Source organism: Zalophus californianus, chromosome 5, assembly GCF_009762305.2.
Source record: "Zalophus californianus isolate mZalCal1 chromosome 5, mZalCal1.pri.v2, whole genome shotgun sequence".
Taxonomy (NCBI): domain Eukaryota; kingdom Metazoa; phylum Chordata; class Mammalia; order Carnivora; family Otariidae; genus Zalophus; species Zalophus californianus.
The window spans coordinates 26,714,579-26,737,630 of NC_045599.1; the positions used below are offsets into that span (position 1 = coordinate 26,714,579).

Here is a 23,052-nt window from a genome sequence, read left to right on the forward strand (position 1 = left end):
ATTAGTGCCCATGTGACAGGGTGCAATTATTTAAACCTAACTGCTAGAAATTAACTAGGACCACTCTTTCTAGATGGTTTCACGGCTACTACGTGGAAGGAAAATTCATCAAGGGTAGCATATCTAAAAAATGATTAATTCAAATGAAACAGCCCAGAAAACAGCTGTTCCAGAGCTACAAATGTGAGAGAAGCAAGAGCCTGAGACCTACCAAGAGCCAGCACAGGAATGCAACAAGCTGGCTGCAGGAACCCGCCTGGGTGTGGCCCACTTCCACCACGAGCTCCGGGCCCGTCGCTGCTCACCAGTTCCTTCACTGCATGTCCTCGAGGAGGGGCCCAGGAGGGCCTGCAGAGGACTCTTTTGGGTTAATGTAATTCTACCGTCAAGTAGCTAAGGGTCTACCTTATGCAGGCAACCACCAACACAAGAGAGAAACCAATGGGAGGGACAGAGCCCTGGGGTGGGGTTGGGTGACGAAGCACTGTCTAGGGGATGCCTGTGGACAGCTGGGTCTGGAGGGCTAGAAAGGCTTTCCTGGATCTGCCACCAGCAGTCATCTCTGCAGCCTCTGTCCATGTGGCATGGCAGCTCTGCATTTGGTCTCATGCTTCATAGCACCTCTGATGCTTGGGGCATTCTTGTGTTTCATGCTCTCTCCCCTTGTTCCTCTGGGGCCCCTGAGAACCTTGCAACTTACGTCCTCTATTGACTTGTTGAAGACCCCTTCCTTTTATAAACTTTGCTATCCTTAGGTTCTGTGACCCATGTTCTCCAGGCTTCCTTAAAGCTACTTCTTTTGCCTGCCAGAGAGCCGACGACTCTCCAGCCCACCACGGCCCATCCGCATCTTCTGGATGTTTCTATGCTTGCGTCCCATGGGCATCTTAAACTCACTACATTATAGGCCACCCTCGTCTCCTTGATGAAGAGCCTATCTGCTCTGCTTTGGGGATCCCCAGCATGAGACGGAGAATGTGGCCTCTGTACAGGGCCCCATAGAGTGAAAGAATGAACTGTGTCCCCCTGACCTGCCTCTCCTCCTCCTGAGTGAAGGGCACTCTGCTCCTCCTAGCAAGACCCCAGATGACCCTCGTGGTGCCTGTTGATCTTACCTGTGAATAACACTACAATCGATTTTTCCCATTGCCACTGCCCCTGGCTTGGCTAGGTCACTACCCTTTCTCACATGGGTGCTCACAACAGCCTCTGCACCTGCTTCTGGGCTTCCAATCCAGTCCTGCTCGTCATTACCCTCACTGGGGCCCCGCACATGTTCTAAAGCAGCCCCACCAGGGCCTTGCATCACTTCTAGTCCTCCAGGGGTCCCCAGAACTCTTAAGATCTACCATTAAAACTCCTTAGCTTTGACCCTGACCTACATTCATCCTAATCTCAGTCAGACCAAGTATCTGCGATTGCCGGATGTGACAAGACATTTTATGCTACCTTTTGCCATGTTCATGACATTCCCTTTAGAGACCCATCCCCAGTTCCTACTTGTTCTTCACAACTGAGCCCAGGGGTCCCCTGCTCGGGAGCCTTCTCTGACTTTGTCCTCCCCGGGTCTGGAGAGGCCTCACCCTTCAGTGTCCCCAGTGCACCTTGCACCTCCTTCTAGCAGCACCTTTTGGGCTGTCTGTTCACACTGCTGTCGCCATCCCTTCTCTATGAACTTGGGGAGAAGAGAAACCCACCTGTAAGCCTTAGGCCTCACCGAGGGCTCTGTGCACCAAAGGCCCAATCAAGGAATGAGACCTTCAACTCTTAGCCTCCTGTGGACTTTCTGGAGCTTTGGAACGCATGTGGAACTACACCACATGCAGCAAATGGAGTCTCGGAAGTCAAGGGGGCAGTCATGGAAGACCGACTTGCAAGCATGGACACTTACGTAGCTCATGAAGATCTTCTCCGTGGGTCTGAGGTGCCTCTGGATCTCACAGTCCACGGGGTGCAGGATGATAATGCCATCGTCCGAGAAGACGTAGAACATGTTCCCCACACTGAGGCCTGTGAGGAGTAAACACGGCCATGGTTAAGCTCCCCTGTCCCCAGCGGCTAGCTCCAAGGTAGGGTCACTTGCCACACGGGGCACACGCGACACCTGCGGTTTGGCTGCGTGGGGTACAGGCACCGGTCGAGGTGACGTGAGATGAGCAGGTGGTGTGTGGGCAGCATGGGGAGAAAGTGCCAGAGGGCTGTGAACCACTACAGCAGATGAGGGCTCTGCGATCCCCAGGCTATCCTCCTGGACACGTGCTTCTGCCCTAGGGCGCCCCGGGCAGGCCACCAACAGAAGGTTTCAAATGAATGATAGCCTTGGCTCTGACCTACATTTGGTCTTTCCTGTTCTGAAAGAGTCTCCCTTGGTCGTTTGTTGTCAACTAGTCAAATCAGATAGATCAGATCATGCCAGAAAGGCAAAGGCTAGCTCTTTTTTTTTTTAAACACATTTATATACAACACCACTCCCTGGAACTTAGGGTCCTGACAAAGCTGTGGCTGCCGCTCCTTTGTGCCAATTTCATCCTGGCCTGTCAGTGCCAGCAGACCCCCCCCTTCAAGACAGCCTGCTAGCTGCTCCCTGATTTCTGCTCCCACCTCTGCCTCACCCATTTCTCTGTGGCAGCCCCAGGTCAGGCAATGGACCCACAGCCTGGTCAGGCCCACCCGCCTGCTCCCACCACCACCCTGGTGTGGTTGCTGTGGTCGGCGGGGAGAAATTTCAGACTAGCAGAGAAAGGGCCGTGGGAGGAGCTAGTGCCGCCTCCTTATTATAAACACAAAAAAACTGAGGTCCAAGGAAGGGAAGGGGCTTGCTAGAGGCTACTTGGATTTATGTCAGAGCTGGGGCTAGACCCTGAACCCCTACTCCGGGCTCTTCTGCATCACCGTGCCTCAACATAAAGGGTAAACATGGCACAAAAATAGTTAAGGTTTGAGTTCTCCCTTTCTTTCTCCCTCACTTTTTTTCTTGTGAAGGTAGGATAGTCAACAGATTTCCATAAATGCTAAGAAAATTAAATACATGAAAAACACACTCTTTCCTAGCATGCTCAGAAACCCAGCTAGTGACTTCACTGACTATCTGGGTAAGTTTTTAGTGTTAGAAAACAATGTAACATGAAATAGGAGCCAACATTCCACCTGCTTCCAACGGCTGCAGGCAATTTTCTGGGCCTCGGGCCCTTACTGACCAGGAAGCCCCAGTGCCTGGGGTTCCCAGTGTGGATCAAGGTCCCTGACTCCATGACACAGTCTTAGCTGCTGCTGGTTCTGTGCTGAGAGGGGCTCTGGGCAGGAGGGCTCTGCCACTGGGCACAACTGGACCCCAGCCTCTGAGAAGCTAGCCGTGCCTGGGAGCACCCTGCACAGGTCCCAGTGGGGAACCTGGGGTGCTGGGCAGCCTGTCCCCAAGAGCTACATGAAGGGGCCACCCACGAGGGCCCTGTCTCAGCTCCCAGGGCATCCCAGCTTCTGGCCCGTATGTGCTCTGTCCCCATCTATCTTGCCCCTGTGGGGCCTTCTCTCTGTCCACTCTCACCTGGCAAACTTCTTTTGCTCAGACCTATGAGTCAAAATCCCTGTCCCTGGGGGTCCCTCGGCCTCCAGGGGCCTCTTGGGAAATCGACAGCTGCAAGGACCAGTGCAAGACTGAAAGCTCGGGGGACTCCATGTGGGGTTGCAGCTATGGCCACATGGCAGGCGAAGCACAGCCTTGCTCATCGTCAGCAACAGAATTCGGGCCTCGACAAACAACTGACTTCACAGGAGAGCCAGCCTCATGATCCGGCCCCTGGAAGGTTCTGTTTGAGCGTCGCTTCTCCTAAGGGGGCATGAAGAAGCTTTCTTTGCTGTGGTACGCCCCGATTGTCTCATTTCTCTTGTTGAGAGGGGACGGTTCCCTGCCGGCCTGTTGAGTTACGCTCCGGTGTTTCCTAACCCCCAGCTCTGGGTTCCAGCTGTGAAGGGTACAGGCAGCTGGCTGTCTGGGCAGGATGGAATTTGTTTGCTGCTGTGCTGTCCACAATGAAGGCAGCACCTGCCAGCCGGGAGCCCGAAAGCGGCCGGGGTCTTAAGTTGGCCTCAAGGTGGGGCCTCTATGGCTGCATTTCACACACCCCAGGGCCTCCTGCATTCTTTGCTGGGCTCCACTTTTGAAACTTGAGCCTCTTGGTAGTAAACTCACTTTAGAAAATTACCACCTCTCAAGGACACAGAGGGAAAGTGCTCCGCGTGCATCGTGGCCTAGGAGCTAGGTCACGCACCGCCGAGGGACAGCTGTCCATGATGAGTGGCCATCGCTACAACCTGTTCTTCCAAGGAACCCTAAAGCCTACTGGCATCCATTCTCGTTTCTCAGGCTCTGCTTTTGTTTTGCTGAGACGGACTGTGGGCAGCAGTGCCTGACGTTCAGGAAATTGTTCTGAGTACGCGCATATGCTAGGCTCTAGGAAATGCCATGAGATGTTCATGAGGAAAAAATGAGACAGGAACTAGGCCGGCTTTCATTTATTTGTTTTTTTTTTTTAAGATTTTTAAATTTGTTTGTCAGAGAGCACAAGCCGGGGGAGCGGCAGGCAGAGAGAGAAGCAGATTACCCACTGAGCAAGGAGTCTGATGCGGGACTCGATCCCAGGACCCCAGGATCATGACATGAGCTGAAGGCAGCTGCTTAATCAACTGAGCCACCCAGGTGCCCCCCAGGTCAGCTTTTAAAGAGGTAGATTTTGTGCTTAACCCTGAAATCACAGGGTGCATTCTGCCACTTCTCATACTCCTCCCTGACACCACCATCCACTAACCTGGAGAATAAGTTATCTCCAGGTGATGTGAACTCTGCTCTGGTGGAGGGGCTGCCCTGGGCTGGGGTTCACAAAGGCACATGCACCCCAAGCAGTGACTCAGGCTCTATAACCCAGTTCCCACATGGGCCTGCTATTTTTTGAACCACATGAAATTGTCAGTATTTGACCATTTTTGATGTATAAGAATGGCCATTTTTTTTTTTTTTTTAGGGCCCAACCTAATATCTAAAGATGGTTTGATAAATACAAATTTAAAAAAGTCTATTCAGGGGCGCCTGGGTGGCTCAGTCGTTAAGTGTCTGCCTTCGGCTCAGGTCAAGGTCCCAGGGTCCTGGGATTGAGCCCCGCATCGGTCTCTCTGCTCCACGGGAAGCCTGCTTCTCCCTCTCCCACTCCCCCTGCTTGTGTTCCTTCTCTTTCTTTGTCTCTCTCTGTCAAATAAATAAATAAAATCTTAAAAAAAAAGTCTATTCATTTAAAAATATACATGTAAATATACATTTACAGAAATCATGGTGGCTTTTTTCTTTGGCATTTCCTCAAAGTATACACTAAACCCCAACACCAATATCAGCTTCTGGAAAAAAGCTGAAGGCCTCATCCAACTAGGAACCCCTGCCAAGTAATCTGCTTCAGTGACAGTTTCAAACAGCTTCAGATGGCAACGTCCTACTTTTAAGTTCTAATGGACTGGTGTCCATTAAAGACACTAGTAGGTTTTAAATCTGCTTCTCAGTGTGTGACGCTTGAGTTTGACAATTGACCTCCCCCCTCCCATCCGGTCTGGCAGGTGGGCCCCACCTGTGGGGACTGCGTGGTGTCTGGACAAGCTGATCGTGGCCCATGGACATATGGCCTCACAATGGAGGCACGAACACAGGCGATCACAAGCACAACACAAAAGAAGTGAGCTTGGTACCTTCCTCTCGCCACAGAATGTTTGCCACTACAGCGTCAGAGAATCAGGAGCGCGGGAACGTGATTGAGGGAAGGAAAAGAGAACAAAACAATGTCAGCAACTTTACTGTCGTGATTCCTTTCAGGGACGAACGGCTACCTAATCCATCGTGTGTGGAGTCTGCCCCACTCTCCGCCCCAGCAGCAGCACGCTGATGGGACTCTGGATGTGGACACATGTTTCCAGGTCTCGGGACCTTTTCAATTTCTAAATAGTCTTTGAAATCAGGTCCCCAGGATCATGGAAACTAATGGGATCCTCCACTGCTGTGGTTGACAAGGAGCAAGCACCCGCTCTCCTAGAGTTCCTGATTACTTCCAGAAGCCATGCTGCTTTTCAACTAGGATTCTCCTAGGAAGACCATCTGAAACACTTCTAATGATCTCCTTTGATGATGAAGACTCAGCTTGGAGTTTTTGAATAAGGGCAAGAGATCCTATCTATCACCCGTGTCCATGGAATCATGCCTGCAGAGCCATTTGGGGAGCGGTGGCTACCAGGGAAGGCACACTTGGCCACCAGGTGGGCTATAATCCCTGGACTCAAGGTTATGTGTGCAAGTGTGGCCGGGCCACTTCCTGGGCCATGGTGGGATGGCAGCATGTGATATAGATCATGAACTGATATCTAGTCTATCATATATGGAATCTGCAACACTGACTGGTGGGTGGAGAGTAGGAGGAATTTTGTGGGTGAGGGGCAGAGGTTCCAGTCTATACAGCAAGGAGGAGGCAGAAGTGGGGCTAGGATATGCAAGCTTCCTTGTGGTCCTGGGCACTCTCTGCTGTCCAGGGACCTTCTCTGTCTGTGTGTTGTCGAGGCTGCCAGGGCAGGTCTGCTCACCTCTGGGCACCCTCTGTCCCCAGCTTTGAGCACAGAATATGGGAGTTTACCCCTGTCTTCAGGGGCTCATGGATGATGGGTGTGGCCTTGGTCAGTTGGTCCCCTTGCACCCAGCATCCCCCAATCAGCGCAACGAGGACCTCAGAGGCAAGAGCGGACTCACGGGTCTTTCTAGCCGAGTCTTCGATGAAAAGTGAGGAGATATCTTCATCCACGCCCACTTCGTTTTTGGCGATGCAGGTATACGCCCCTGTGTCTTCATACCGAACACTGCTGATGTGGAGTTCGCTCCCATTGGCTGGAGGAAGGACAGTGCTCAGGATGGCCTGCTCAGCTGGGACCCCCTCCTCCCTCCTGTCTCCATTCTATTCAGAGTGCAGGCCCTTGGCAGGGCTGAGGGCAGCCAACATCCATGATACACGCCCAGAAAGAGCTGAAACAGCTGAACTAAACTGACGCTGACCTGGGATCTAACTGACAGGTTATCATCATTGTGCTCAAAAAGCCTGCAAGACCTGTGTGAGCCCAGACAGCAGGAGAATTTGGGGAGACGTTTGTTCACTCCCGAAACATCTGACTTAGAAACAAATCATGTCTCTCATTTCCACTGCTGGGGGAAGCGTCAGCTTAAACTTGATGGAAAGAGCAGAGAGGCACCGAGGGTGGTTCTTACCTAATAGAGAAAGCTGTTTCGACATCTGGGTGGAGACATCCATGCCATTTTTCAGCCAAGTGATTCTGGGCATAGGAATGCCCTCTGCGTGGCATCTCAGACTGGCTGCCACGCCGGGCTCCTGTGCCTGGGTCTCTGGATACACGCGGATGACTGGTGGCACTGCGGATGAAGTTGGTGCTGGTCAGAGAGGGCCCTCACCTGGCCTCGGGCCCGTGCTCTGGCCCCGACACCTGCTCCAGAGGGGTGAACCGAGACGTGACTCTGGAGTTCTCTTTGTTACTAGCTCACAGTCATCCTGTTCAGCAGATCAAGCCCTCGAAGAAAGGGCTATAAAATGAATTGTAAGCAATAAACATGTCAGGCTTTGTGCCCTGTAATTCATGGCTTTCACCATTATTCTAAATCTGATCAGAAAGACATCCAGATATTGAATGCCGTTCAGCTGCTACACGTGAAGAGCAAGAGCCACTGCACATTTATTTCTGAATGAATAAAAATCAAATATATTATTTCTGTTATTGGAAAGCCATTGGACAAGGGCTTAATTTTTTGCAGAAGGTGCTTCACAAAGCACTTATGGTCACTGACGGGCAGGGCTACTAATTACATCAGCACTCCAGGGAAGTCCATTGATTTTCCAGTGGATCACTGTTATTTCTCCACTTCTCACATCCCACCCCTCCGCCGTGGGTGAAAGGCACGTGTGTCCTCCTTGGCTCAGCCATGAGCCCTGGCAGTCAAGTTCAGGGCTGAGGATGTGTCCTCCCACTCATCAGAAGAACACGGGTGGGCAAGGTGTTAGCACTCGCCACAGATCTCTGGCCTTTCTTAAGTGGGCTGTCGGGGCAGGTTCCTGGAGGAAGTGAAGATTGTCTGGAGGATCTTTCCTCTTACCCCTAGCTCTGGGCCCAGGAAATAAAATAATTATCATTTTCAGTGGAATTGAGGGCTCTTACCTATCCACATATTTTACTCTACATATTTCCAAAACGGCTTCCAATTAGCTTATGTAAAGGCACCTACCTGGATATTACACTCAACACACACCTTTTGGGAAGGTGGAAGATGGATTCCTCCTAAAGCAGGCCACTACATTTCCCCAAAGGTATCTGGAAGCTCCTATTGTCTGATAAAAGAAAGTGTCCCCATACTTTAGGAGAGAGGTTTTTCTTGGGAGCAGAGATAGAACACATTGATGCTTATGTAGAAGGAGGTAATACTGCTAATCCTGGAATGTGAGCAAGTATTCCAGTGATCTGTTCTTGGGAAGGCGGAGGACAAAGGCAAAAACTCCATTGCCTCGTTGTGAGAAATGGACTGTGCAACTCCTCTCAAAACTCCTTAGGAGGCTGCTAGTGGTCTGATTAACTCAGTCTGAGTTTCAAATCTTTCCTCTGGTTCACCTACAGGGCAAAGTTGGGGGTCTGAGAAGAAAGCCAAATGGACAATCAGCAAAGGGCATGAACCCACCTTGAAAATATCCCAGAGCTGTTTCTGTAACAAAAACACAGAGGCACCGTGTGACAAACCACACAGAGACCCAACAACACCACAATGTGAGTCATTTCCCAGTTTCTCTGTTGGCAGTTCTGGAGAAGAGTTCCAAGGTGTGACAGAAGAGTCTTGTCGCAGATCAGGCCACTGGGATGGAGGAAGTAAATGGGGCTCTAGCTAAGGCATATCTAGAGGGCTGCTTAGAACAGGGAAGTGAATCTCCCTTCTCTGACTCCATTTGGTTCAGAGAGGAAAGGAATAATAACTTATATAGACAACTTCCCTACACTGTGAATTTGGAAGAGGGAGGAACGGGGTTCAAGTTGAATAGATAGTAGAGTTTTGGTCAGGAGGGTGTAATTCAAGAGCACAGAGCTAGAACTGGGGGGTTGAGGAGCACTGGACTGGCGGGGAGTTGGAGAAGGTAGTAGAGCATCCAGAGTTCTACAATGTGGGTGGTCATGACCTGGAAGTTAATAAACTTGGGCTCTTGCTAGATCACCATTTATTTATACAAACCTGCCTACCACACATAAAGTAGATCTAAAGAAGGTGAGGGAAGAATCAATAGAGAAGCAGAAGTGAATGAATCGATTAGTCAAAAAAGAATGGAAATGACAGATAAATCTAAGGCTGGTTGTTTATAATAAGATAGACAAATCTCTAGCAAGTTCGATCAATAAAAAAATAGAGAAAGAACACAGGGAATTAAAAATTATGAAAATACTGTATTCAATTATAGGGAATAAATATGAAAATCCCAATGAAATGGATCACTTAAAAGGAAATCTTTTTTTTTAATTTTACTTATTTATTTGACAGAGAGAGAGAGAGAGACAGTGAGAGAGGGAACACAAGCAGGGGGAGTGGCAGAGGGAGAAGCAGGCTTCCCGCTGAGCAGGGAGCCCAATGTGGGGCTCGATCCCAGGACCCTGGGCTCATGACCTGAGCCGAAGGCAGACGCTTAACAACTGAGCCACCCAGGCACCCCACTTAAAAGGAAATCTTAATGATAAAAACTCTCAACAAAGTGGGTCTAGAAGGAATGTACCACAACATAATAAAGACCATCTATGACAAACCCATAGCAAACATCATACTCAATGGTGAAAAACTGAGAGCTCTTCCTCTAAGATCAGTAATAAGACAAGGACGCCTACTCTTGCCACTTTTATGCAACATAGTAGTGGAAATTCTAGCCACAGCAATTAGGCAAGAAAAAGAAATAAAATGCAGCCAAATTGGAAAGGAAGAAGTAAAACTGTCACTATTTGCAGATGACATGATACTATACATGGAAAACTCTAGACCGCACCAAAAAACTACTAGAACTGATAAACGCCTGCGGTAAACTCAAAGGATACAAAATCAACAAACAGAAATTGGTTGCATTTCCATACACTAATAACAAGCTATCAGAAAGAGAAATTAAGAAAATAATCCCTTGTATGATTGCATCAAAAAAGAATAAAATACCTAGGAATAAACTTAACTAAGGAGGTGAAAGACTTGTACTCTGGAAACTCTAAGAATCTGATGAAAGAAACTGAAGGAGATACAAATAAATACAAAGATATTCTGTGCTCATGGACTGGGAGAATATTGTTAAAATGTCTATACTACGGTAAGCAATCTACAGATTCACTGCAATCCCCATTAAAATGCCAAAGGCATTTTTCACAGCATTAGAACAAAGAATCCTAAAATCTGTATGGACCACAAAAGACCCAAACAGACAAAGCCATCTTGCAAAAGAAGAAAACTGAAGGTTTCACACTCCCTGATTTCGAACTATACTATAAAATTATAGTAATCAAAATAGTCTGGTACTGGCACAAAAAAGACACACAGATCAATGGAATAGAACAGAGAGCCCAGAAAAAAACCCACGTATATATGGGTAATATATCTATGACAAAGAAAGCGAGTATACAATGGGAGAAAAGATGGTCTCTTCAATAAATAGTGTTGGGAAAAGTGGGCAGCTACCTTCAAAAAACCCAAACTGGACCACTCTCTTACACCATATACAAAAATAAATTAAAATTGGATTAAAGACTTGAATGTAAGACCTAAAACCAAAAAACTCCTAGGAGAAAACATAGGTGGTAAGCTCTCTGACATCGGGCTTAGCAATCTGTTTTTGGACCCATCTCTTCAGACAAGGGCAACAAAAGCTAAAATAAACAAATGGGACTACATCAAACTAGAAAGCTTTTTTTTTTTTTTTTTTTTAAGATTGTATTGTTTTATTTGAGAGAGTGAGGGAGAAAGAGCACAAGCTGGGGGAGGCAGAGGGACAGGGAGGAGCAGACTCCCCGCTGAGCAGGGAGCCCAACACGGGACTCGATCCTTGGACCCTGGGATCATGACCCAAGCTGAAGGCAGACTCTCAAACGACTGAGCCAGCCAGGTGCCCGAACTACAAAGCTTTTGCACACAAAGGAAATGATCAACAAATGAAAAGGCAACCTACTGAATAGAAGGTATTTGCAAATCCTATATCTGCTAAGGAGTTAGTATCCAAAATAAGTTTAAAGCACCCACATAACCTAACATAAAAAATGCACAAATAACCCAATTAAAAAATGGGCAGAGGACTTGAATAGACATTTTTACAAAGACAACATAGAGCTCCAACAGGGATATGAAAAGATGCTCATCATCACTCAACGTCAGGGAAAGGCAAATCAGAACCACCATGAGTTATCACCTCACACCTACCAAAATGGCTGGTATCAAAAGGACAATAACCAGGGTTTGTGAGAATGTGGAGGAAAGAGGACCCTTGTGCACTGTTGGTATGAATATACAGTGATGCAACCACTGTGAGGAACAGTGTGGAGGTCCGTCAAAAAGTTGAAAATGACTGTGTGATCCAGCAGTTTCACTTCTGGGTATTTATCTGAAGAAAACAAAAACCCCAATCTGAAGAGATAAATGCACACTGATGTTCACTACAGCATTAGTTACAATAGCCAACATATGGAAGCAATCTAAGTGTCCATCCATACAGCAACGGATAAAGATCTCACACACACACACACACACACACACACACAATTACTCAGCCATAAAAAAGAACGAAATATTACCATTTGTGACATCATCACAGGACCTAAAGGGTGATGATTATGCTAAGTAAAATAAGAGTGAAATCCGACAGAAAAGATACCATATGATTTCACTTATACATGGACTATAAAAAACAAAACAAATAAACAAAACAAAGCAGAAACAGACTCATAGATCCAGGAAAAACATTGCCGGTTACCAGAGGGTGGAGGGGCTGTGGAGAGGGAGGAAGAGCTAAAGGGGATGAAGAGGTAGAAACTTCCAGTTATAAAATAAGTAAGTCAAAGGGATATAGTTACAGTATAAGGGATATAATCAATACCATTATAACAACCGTGCCTGGTGACAGATGGTAACTAGATTTATCATCAACATCATTTCATAATGTATAAGAATACTGAATTACTATGATGTACACCTGAAACTAACAGGATACTATATGTTGATTATACTTCAACAAGAAAAGGAAACTTACAAGTAAGGAGAAGAATTAATAAAGAAGAGAATAGTTAAAAACCTTTCAAGTGCTACTTTACAGTTATGCAAGATGAATGAGTCGTAGAGATCTTTTGCATAGCATGAGGCCTAGTCAACAATATTGTACTGTGCATTTAAAAATCTATTAAGAGGGGAGAACTCATGTGACATGTTTTTACCACAAACAACAAAAAATAAACAAACAAAAACAAAGGGACCCAAGGAAACTTTTGGAGGTGATGGATATGTATATTACCTGGATTGTGGTGATGGTATCAGGGGTATGTCTCATGTATTTGAGTCCCAGTATACAAACTGTATGCACTAAGTATGTGAGTTGTTTTTTTTTTTTTTAAGATTTTGTTTGTTTATTTGACAGAGAGAGACACAGCGAGAGCAGGAACACAAGCAGGGGGAGTGGGTGAGGGAGAAGCAGGCTCCCTGCCGAGCAGGGAGGCAATGCAGGGCTCGATCCCAGGACCCTGGGATCATGACCTGAACCGAAGGCAGATGCTTAACGACTGAGCCATCCAGGAGCCCCTGTGTGGTTCTTTTCGTAAATCAATCACACCTCAATAAAGCTGTTAAAAAAAGTGCTACTAACCCAAGCTCACCCTGAGTAGTTTCATAGGAAGGCTATTTTGTACATTTAAGGAATGGATAATTGCTAGAGCATGGGGCAGAGATGTTGCAAGTTGTATCACTGTTGCAATATGACAGAGAAGATGTTGCAAATTGTGTAACCTGGGCACAACCTGCCAAAGAGAGCACAAAAAAGAAGACTACAGACCTAACCCACTTAGGACTAGATATACCAAAATCCCAAGTGACATATTAGTAAATCAAGGCTAGCCTGGTATTAAAAGAACACACCGTGACCAAGTGTAATACGTTCCAATGCCTAACTATCAGGAAATCTGTAATTAATCACCTCCAAAATCAAAAGCAGTCAGAAAAAATCATTTGATTCTCTTGCTAGACACTGAAAGGCTTTTCAAAAAAATTCAGAATCAATTTCTTAGAGGAAAAAACCTCAATAAATAAGGAACAGAATGATATTTGTTTCCTACAATGAAGAATATCTCCATAAAAAGAAGAAATAGTACCATTCTTTCCAGAATGGTGAAACATTAAGTTAGAAAAAAAGTGAAAAGAAGGCAATATCAGACTCTCAACACAATGCAGGGTATGATTGTCAATTGAAGGCAAGAAATGAGAAGTATTAAAAGGATGGAGAAAAATGATATTTTACCTGGATATGCTCTAGATAATGAAATTCAAAGTAGTAAGGTTTAATAAGTGAGTGCCGAAAGGGGGCCAGCACCAAAACATACAAAACTAATAGCTTATTTACTTACTGGCAGTGATCACACAGAAATCACTGTGGACCTAAATGAAAAAACTCTAAAACCTCACAGAACACAGGAAAAAAAAAAAGCCTTGAATAATTGGAGAGATACCTTCTGGGAGTGGAAGATTTACTCTGGTTAAGAAATGAGATATCCCAGGGCGCCTGGGTGGCTCAGTCAGTTAAGCGTCTGCCTTCGGCTCAGGTCATTATCCTGGAGTCCTGGGATCGAGTCCTGCATCGGGCTCCCTGCTCAGTGGGGAGTCTGCTTCTCCCTCTGACCCCCCCCCAAATAAAAAAATAAAATCTTAAAAAAAAAGAAATGAGATACCCCAAGTTAAACATACATTTAATCTAATTGCAATGAATATCAGTTGGTAGGGTCTCGACAAAAAAATTCTAAAACTTACCCAGAAGAAAAAAATGTGCCAGAGCAGCTGAGGAAATTTTGAAAGGTGAGGGTGATGATGGGCATTTTTTCCTACCAGATATTACAAAGTATGACAGTAGCAAATGCTGCCAAGCAGGGGTCGGGGAGAGGGCCAGGGGAGGGCTGAAGGCATCCCCCCACTCCGAGTCAGGCACCACACTAATGGTCTGGATTGGTTTTACAAAGCTCTGTCAATTCATTATGTGCAGCCAACATCTATTAAATACCTCCCAACTGCCAGGCGTTATGGACAGAGCAGGGAATATGAGTGGACCAGCCCTTATCCCCACGGAGCTTGCTGTCTAGGGGCAAGGTGGTTCAACAATGAACTTCAAGTGCGATGAGCATTACCAGAGGGGAGCTTTTGGTGCATGGGGACAGGGGTGGGGGAAGATTTGCTAGAAGAGAGCAAGATCCACTGTCCACCTCACAAGAGAAATACTGAGCTACCTTATGCCCATGGGGCTTGTCCCTTTACTGATGGTAGCTTTGTCTATCAAACTGGGGAATCTCAGCTGGTGGTTTGTGGACTGGCCTCTTCAGTAAGATGGCCAGTGGTCAGCACCAGCCTTGAAGACTGTCCTTTGCCTTAGCCCCGACCTTTGATAGAATCTGTGGACCCATGAAGTTTTCAAACTGGAGTATGTGCAAACCCCAGGGGGCTTGTTAAAACAACACTGGTGCTCACCCCAGAGAGTCTGATCCCGGAGATCTGGAATGGGGCTGGAGGATCTGCTCCTACCTATCAGCTTCCAGGTGAGACCCGGAGTCAGTTCTGACTTCAAAGCTCTCAAAGACCAATTCAGGGCTAACTTTGAACTGAAATGCATGGCCCTATTCTAGAACGAAATGAAACCGGACTGAAAGTCAAGGGTGTGGAGTGAGTCATTCACCTAAAAATACAGGACTGTCTCTTGGGCACAGACACATCCCCTGGCAGGGGTGCTCACAGTGAGAGGCACCCTCTGCTGGCCGTGAGGTCTCCATGAGCCACTGTCATCCCGGGGGCTGAGACCGCTCCTCCTCTGACCTCCATCCCTCCATCCGCAGGACTACAGAGGGGGCCTCAGGCCTCTGCATGCTCCATCTGCCACGGCCCCCTCTTCCCACTCGTGCTCCGACTCCACAAATGGGGATCGTCAGAACACTTTTCCTCAGGCCCTTGATTCAGGGTCACATCAGTCTTCGCAAGATGCCTGTGCCTCTGGGGCAACCCTCATCCCCCAAACCTTCGGTTGTCATCTTCTGGAACTCATGTTCAGCTATGAGCGAAATGTCCTATATCCTCAAACTCTTGTATGAACGTTTTTTTCACCTTCTCGCCCAGATGGAAACCTGGCAACACTGCTTCTCCAGACTCCTCAGGGGCTGTGGCTCTCTCCCTCACCTCCTTCTGGAGCAGGCTGGGAGGTGGGGCAGGTGTCCTCCTTGGTTCTCACCACCATTGCCAGACCCTTCTCCTTCCCGCCTCTGGTTCTGAATCTTCTGTCACCCCCAGCCTCATTCCCAGGTCCCATCCCTGCCAGCCTGCTCTAGGACATGCCCAGCACTTCCCTCCTACTCCTGCGCCCCTTTCCACTTCCTAATGAGCGTTCGCATCAGCCCATAGAAAGCTTTTCATTTCCATCTTGGAAAAAAACCCCAAGCCTCTCTTTCCCCCAAACTGTCTCCCCAGTGCTGCCCCATTTTTCTCCACGGAAGCACCCTGAAGAGTTGCCCATATCTGGGGGCTCTAATTTCTCTCCCCTATTGCCTGAGTCAGTTCCAGGCAGATGTTCCCCCCTCCCCCCACCCCATGGAAATGGCTCTTCTCCAGCAACTGCCCCACATCAAACCTGACCCAATGCCCGGTTCTCTGACCCCATCCTCCCTGAGCTGTCTGCAGCACTGGGCACAGCTGACCACTCCTCCTTGGTCTAATCTGTCCCTTCAACTTCACGCTCGGAAGCCCAATTGGCTGCACAACACCTGGCATTTACCATGACTGCATGAGCTTCGGAGATTTCTTCCCCAAACCTGCTCCCCAACCCTCCTCTTGTCTCAAAAAATGGCCACTCTGTCCTCCGGATGCTCAGGCCAAGATCCTTCCGGAGGACTAGTGACTCTCCCACCAAGTTGAAATAAATGTCAACTTTTCAGTAAGACCTTCACTTGCTACCTTTTATCTGACTTTGTCCCTTTTTGCATTTTCCTCCTCAGTACTTATCACCATTAGACTTGCTCCACGAGGATGGAGGTTTTGGTCTGCTCACTGCTGTGTCTCCAGCGTGTGGCCTGGGAGCGGCCCACAGGAGGAACTCAGTACGCATCTGTTGAACGTGGGTTACACGGACAACTGACGGATGACGTGGGCAGCAAAGGAGGGGAGAGAATTCTCAGCCTAGGGAACCATCAGTGCAAATTCATTGGCTGGAGTATTTGGGGACAGGTGGGGGCCAAGACACAAGGCTGACGGGTGGCAGGACCCAGATTGCAGTGATGAGCCTGCGTGTATGTGTCCGTGAACACGGACTATGGGCTTGCGGGGCCAGGCAGCTGCCTCCGCCCTGCTGTGAACCAGTGGCTCAGGCCTCCCATCCTATCTGTCCTGAGAGACTGGCATGGAGGAGACTACGGGGGTCCCGCCAGGCCAGCCGCAATCGAAGGGACCCTGCACCCAGTCCTAGCCCCCCTGGGTCTTCCTGGCTCCATGCCCTGGACAAAGGGAGCCTGTGACGTGGAAGGCAACCTCGAGAAGTCAAGGAGCTCCACCAAGAAGCCCATCGTGCCCTGACCTGACCACTTGCTACCTGGAAAATGGACACAAAGATGTTTTAAAAAAGCCAAACAAAAGCATCATCCTATCAGTGGGGTGGGAGCTCACTCACTGCCCTGAGAACCGAACTGTCCTCCTCATGCCTGATGACACATCCCCTCATCCTGCAGCGGGTGTGGACCAGGCCCCAGGCTCAGAGGGAACACCTGCTCACTTTGGGCAGAAGCTGTCACTCCTACCAGTGCCAGAGATCTGGACGTAGCCTCCTGGGGGGCAGGAGAGCCCGAGAAGAACGGGGGGCATGGAGGTGTCAAGACCCCGGTAGCCCGGGTCCCCACTGGGACGGGGCCCAGTCAGGAAAAGCCCTGCATTCTCACTGTGAGAGACTGAGGGGGTGGGGTGCAGACAGAGCTTCCTGCTGGCAACAAAGACCCACCTGTTTTCCTTTGGCCCGGATCGCCCCTCTCCTTTTGTATTAATTCACACACGAAAAATCATTTCAAATCAATATATTCTGGGTAAACACATTCATTTTCTTTTAAATTTGCAAAACCCTCCAGTGAAAACACTTGAATATGTAACACAAAGGCCCGTTTTCTTTGGGAAACATGGATCATTTCCAAGGTGAAAGGCAGCATAAATATGTCCTAAGTAAGAGGCGCATTCACAAAAGGACCAAGCTGGAGTCATCAACAGATTTGGGAGATGATTATTGTGTTTTGGGAATGAATCGTTACTTGTCTGACCTGTGGGGAGTTGGAGGGTGTTTTAATTTTAATGGATTCATCATTTATGTCTGAAGTTCTTGCTCTTTCCTAGGAGGGCAATGCGGGAGGTTTGCATGAAGTTATAAATCATGTCAGCCTTTGGGCCTCATCTCTGGGAGGCCTGGTCTGTGAGGAAGTTATACTAATAATTTGAGAGAAGTGGTTGCCTGGAAGGGCTCCCTTTAGCCAACCCGGTCAAGGCAGAGTTGGGGATGGAGAAGCCCCAGAATATGGGCATCCTGCCTGTATATGGGGTCTGGCCCATGCCACCAGGGAGTGGGGCAGCTCCAGGAAGAAGTCAGTATTTTATTCCTGGCTTGGCCAGTTTCTCTGGGTCTTCATTTTCCCATCCGATAGGGTTGCATGCTCTCCGAGGGGCCACGAGCTCAGAGTATCTGTGTCCACCAACTACAGTAACATGGGGCTTGAGACAACCAAAAATCTCTCCCGTATTTGTCCCACCCTGAACTGTGAACTCTATCTGCATCAGGCATTTTCCAAGCATTGTAGACCTATCAGATCTCATCAGGCCTGTAAGGCAGGAGGTATTACTGTTATTCCCATTTTACAAGTGAGTTTACTTGCCTTCCTTGTATGTCAAGGAAACACCAGTACAAGCCCTGGAACCCAGGTGTCTCTGGCTCAGGCTTCATGTCTTAGATTCTGTGGGACAGGTGTTGCTAGCTGGGGTCTGCCCTGGGCCTAGAGTGGAGAAGTCTCACCCAGCTCCTGCTCCCCAGAGTGGGCTCTCGGTGTCTTGGGCCCACAGGCCGCACGTAAGCTCCCCAGCACATCTGCCATTCGCTTGGAGCCTTCCGAGAAGCAGGTAACTGGGCAGGGCCCTCCTTCTGCCCCTTCTCATCCCCTGCCCCCTTCCCTCGTTGAGGAGAAGCTATGGGGAGGAACAGACACGGAACATCGCTCCCTGACTGGGCGCCTCAGCTCAGTAAGCCACAGGCCATCTGCCAGGCCAAGTGGGGACCAAACCAGACCTCCAACAGCACTGCTGGGCAACTGCACCGGATCCTACCCAGACAGCTCAGGCACATCTTTCATGGTTTTCAATCGTGCTTGGCATGAATGGCAAAAGGGAACAAATCCCTCAGATGAATCTGCTGCTGCTTTCTCTCACCCTTCCTCAGGGGATTCCTCGGCTAGGCAGCGCTCCTTTTGTCCTGAGCACCTGCAGGGCCTTCTCGGCCATCCCAGCCGCTCCGCCCGAGAGCCTCTGAGACCAAGCTGCAGCCTGCAAAGCTCCCTGCGCCTACCGCCACCGTAGGCGCCACGGTAGGCCGCCACCCAGGCCCTCCTGGGACCTGTCCTCTATAGCGTAGAGCCCGCAGCAGCCCAACACAGCTGCTGACTGACCACACTCGCATCCGACAGCCGGATTCTCCAATAGCAGTAACACGATGCCTTGGTAAGGGTGGGTAGGGCAGGCCAGGTGTTAGGAGTCTGGGCTTTGGAGTCAAGATCTGCTTTGCAGTTACTAACTGCAGGGCTGGGTCATGGGGTCCCGAGATCACTGAATCTCTCCGATCCCTGGTGACCTCATCAGGCCTGTGATGAAGTCACGAGATTTCTCCAGAAATAATCCAGGCGTTCCTAGTTACAACAGCCCTGTCAACATCTGTCAAACAGGGATGGTACACAGTATGTACTCCACAGATGCTAACCTAATTGTCTCTTTCATATCATTCCATTTTCAGCATCTTCCCATACAGATAGGACATTTTCCCCATTCTGTCTAACCAAGTAAGCTTAACTTCTGGACTACTCAGAAAGCCTTGCATCTATTCCCAGGTCAACAGGCAGTGGACTTATGTCATTGGGAGGCAACTCTGGGCCTACATTAGCATGCTGCGCTCCCACGAAGGAGCTGGTTAGTGGACCTACACATCACCCCCAAGTGCCTGGGAGTCAGCCCAGCCCAGCTCAGGAACCTCATGGGCTACTGGAGCTAGGGCCACCCAAGTGGCCTCGCCTGGCTGTCATGGGAGCCAAGCACCAGCGGCCTATTTAGTGACATAGGAAACTGATCACGAAGTACAGAGGTCCCAGCATGCTCCCTCTGACTGCCGATAGTGCCTCTGCTCGAAGAGAGGCCTTAAATCTGTCAGCAGTTAGGAAATGGATCTCAAGTGCCCTCTTTTGGTTCTCAGCAGGAGGTTTTGCTGTGTGTAGACTCCCCTGGGCCAAAATCACCCTCTCCAGTGGAGACTAGGTAATGGCGGGGGGCCGCGGTGGGGGTGGGAGGTGGCTGGGGAGGGTGTGAATGGGGCTCTCCAATGCCAGTTTTGCAAAGCCCACTTCCCACCTGGCAGGAGGGGCCTGTTCTCTCCTTGCAGCCCAGCGACCCCTCATGGTGCTCCTGGGTCTGGGCCTTACTCTTGGATTCAGCTCTGGGAGTGACACATTAGCTCATCCCCATCATGCCCTCAGTCGCAGAATTCTGGGGGAACACGGGGCAGAGGGCACCCCTCGCACCATGGACTTGCCACTTAGTGTATGAAGGCCTCTGAGACCCCAGAGTTTCTTCTAGAGGCCCGGCGCGAGCACAGACTCTCACCTGAGAGGTACTACGGTTCCTCGGCAGGTGGTTCCCTTCCCCCCCTCAGGGGAGTTGTTTGGAGGAAATAAAGGGGACAAGGCTCAAGCCATCTCCCTGTGCCCCCCATTCTTGGGAAGTGGGGGCAGGACGCAAAGGGCAGAATGAAGAGTCTGTGAATAAGGGCTCATTTCCCTTCACCAGGCTCATCTAAGGACCCGACAGACCTGGGGCAAACCGTGGGCAGCTGTTTCCCAACCAAACAGTCCCCCTCATTGTCCCGTGCTGGGCACCACTTGCCAGTTTTAGATGGAAAAACCCACCTCCCGCTACAGAGCTCGTGCTCTGCCCCCTGCTGAGGGAGAGCCCCCCCTCCCCCCCCCCTGCCCAGACACCACGTGCTGGCTGCACTTACGACTGACCTTGGAATCCAGTCTGCGTTAACTCCCCCAGGGGCTGTTGTAACTAGGAACGCCTGGATTATTTCTGGAGAAATCTCGTGACTTCATCACAGGCCTGATTCAAGCCGGCAAACACAGCTACAAAACCCCAAACAATTAAGTATGTCCCCGGTCAAGGTAAATCCTAAGATATGGGTTAGGCAGGTATGGCTATAAAAATCCCGCAAACATCCTGTAGGGTACATGTAGACTCCAGCTGAGCGCACCACCCCGTTGTCCTTAAATGGCTTGTTACCCTGGTTCCAGAGTTGAGTGAAATTGAGCCTCATTATGTAATCATTCTTAACACCTTGCTCACTTTATCTCGGAGCAGAAGCCCTGAGCACCAGCTGGTGCGAAAGATCTAGGGCTGACTAGAAGTTTCCACACTGACACATGAACACCCTGCTCAGTGCTAGGAGTGATGCCCAGCTAGGCCTGGCTGGACACATCTAACTTCTGTGGGGTGCTGATCTGCCAAGACACGGTGATGCCTTGTTTGTTCTGATGGCTGGAGTGGCCAGGCTGGGCCAGCCAGCAGCGTGACACAGGTCAAAGCACAGTCCTGGGTCTGGGAAGACACCCGCCTGCAGTGTGACTCCAGACAAGTGACCTTACCCAGAGATTTATCCATAACGTGGAACATACTGACCAGGAAAGTCTAGGTGATGTGTTAGCACAGGGATTGGCCAGTGATTCACCCTCTCTGTGCTCAGAAAACCCTGGCTGTTTTAGTTGTTGGAGTTGCCCTCAGGAGGGGTTTCATATTCCCAGTGTCCAGGAGTCCCGGCAACACGGGAGTCAGTGAGAAGCAACGAAAACCTCCCGAGCTTGCTCAGGATCTGTCTTAGCCGGGCCCAAGCTCAGTGAGCCTCTCTGGTGGGGAGATGGGAACCAGCCCCCGTTGGAGGAAGGAGCGCCTCCCCGTGGACAAGTGATATGTGTGCACGTCGCTGGAAGGACAGTGGTGTGTTGTAGTGTCTGCTACTCTGGGATCCCAGAGAATCGCCACCGGCCATCGCCATGGGAGGGCAGGGCACATTCTCCCGGGTCTGCGGGAGCCTCAGCGGCTGAGCGTGACTAGCCCGAGTGACTCACCCCCTGGCACCACCACCACCTCATCAGAGGAGGCTTCCCGGTGAAGCCAGACAAACTAGTCAGCCGACTTTGCCCTCTCTCCACTGCTCCCCTTTACTTGCGAGAGAGTAAACTTACATAAGTAAGTAAACTTACTTACGAGGCTATCTTGGGCTCGGACACATCTTTAAGAGAGACTACAGGAGCGGGGAGGGTTGCCGTGAGCAGCATTTTGGGAGCGCTTCGAGGGGACGACATGCATGGAGCCATTTACTAACCATTCACCTGCAGGACGTGGGTCTGGAAGAGCTCCTCATGGCCGGAGGCGTGGCACGTGTAGTTGCCCATGTGGACGGTGGTCACCTTGGTGATGTAGAGGGAGTTGTCCTCTCCGAAGTCCTGCACAGGGCGAGGAAGACAACTAGATTGGCCTCTCCACTGAGCAGGCTGGGAAGGAGAGCCCGGTCTCCCGCCTTTCCCGGAAAACAGAAACACTACAGCTGAGCCCCTTTGCTTGGCCAGAGCTGCCTGCAGGGCCAGGCCGGCCTGGGCTGCAGGAACTGCGTCTCTCTTCCGTGTTGTTGGAACCTGAACCTTGTACATCCACTTAAGGCCTGAATCGCTCTCCCTGGGAGGACGGACTGGAACACCTTCCCGCTCATTCCTCTTGCTTTCTAAGAACTGGGCTCACCTGCCCCTCTTACTAATCCTCATCCTGCTTGGCTGGTTTCCTGGGGCTCTTGTCCACCTGCTGAGCAGCTCTGCGGGGTGGCCTTGCTTAGGGCTGGCAAGTTTTTCTTATAAAGCTCAACACCCAAAAAATAAATAATCCAATTAAAAGTGGGCAGAAGACATGAACAGACATTTCTCCAAAGAAGATACACAGATGGCTAACAGACACATGAAAAGAAGCTCATCATCACTTATCAGGGAAATGCAAATCAAAGCCACAATGAGCTATCACCTCACACCTCTCAGAATGGCTAAATTCAACAACTCAAGAAACAACAGGTGTTGGTGAGGGTGTGGAGAAAAAAGGACCCCTCTTTCACTGTTGGTGGGAATGCTGACTGATACAGCCACTGTTGAAACAGTAGGGAGCTTCCTCAAAAAATTAAAACGAGAGCTACCCTATGATCCAGCAATCACACTACCTGGGTTTTTAACCCAAAGAATACAAAAATACTAACCGAAAGGGATACATGCACCCCTATGTTTATAGCAGCATTATCTATAATAGCCAGAGTATGGAAACAGCCCATGTCCATCAATAGATGCATGGATAAAGAAGATGTGGGGTGTGTGTGTGTGTGTGTATATATATATATATAATATTGGATATTATATATGTATATT

General features: G+C 49.3%; 1 protein-coding gene across 1 annotated transcript in view; it reads right to left on the reverse strand.

The window, feature by feature from the left end:
* FSTL4 (follistatin like 4) overlaps nt 1–23,052 on the reverse strand; it is a 403,664-nt gene that overhangs the window by 24,701 nt on the left and 355,911 nt on the right. The window contains exons 8-12 of the mRNA XM_027607114.2: nt 21,975–22,095; nt 7,283–7,444; nt 6,773–6,907; nt 5,728–5,754; nt 1,892–2,010 (exon numbers count right to left, since the gene is read on the reverse strand). Coding sequence (XP_027462915.1) covers nt 1,892–2,010; nt 5,728–5,754; nt 6,773–6,907; nt 7,283–7,444; nt 21,975–22,095 — 564 coding nt within the window. The remainder of the gene's footprint in view (nt 1–1,891; nt 2,011–5,727; nt 5,755–6,772; nt 6,908–7,282; nt 7,445–21,974; nt 22,096–23,052) is intronic.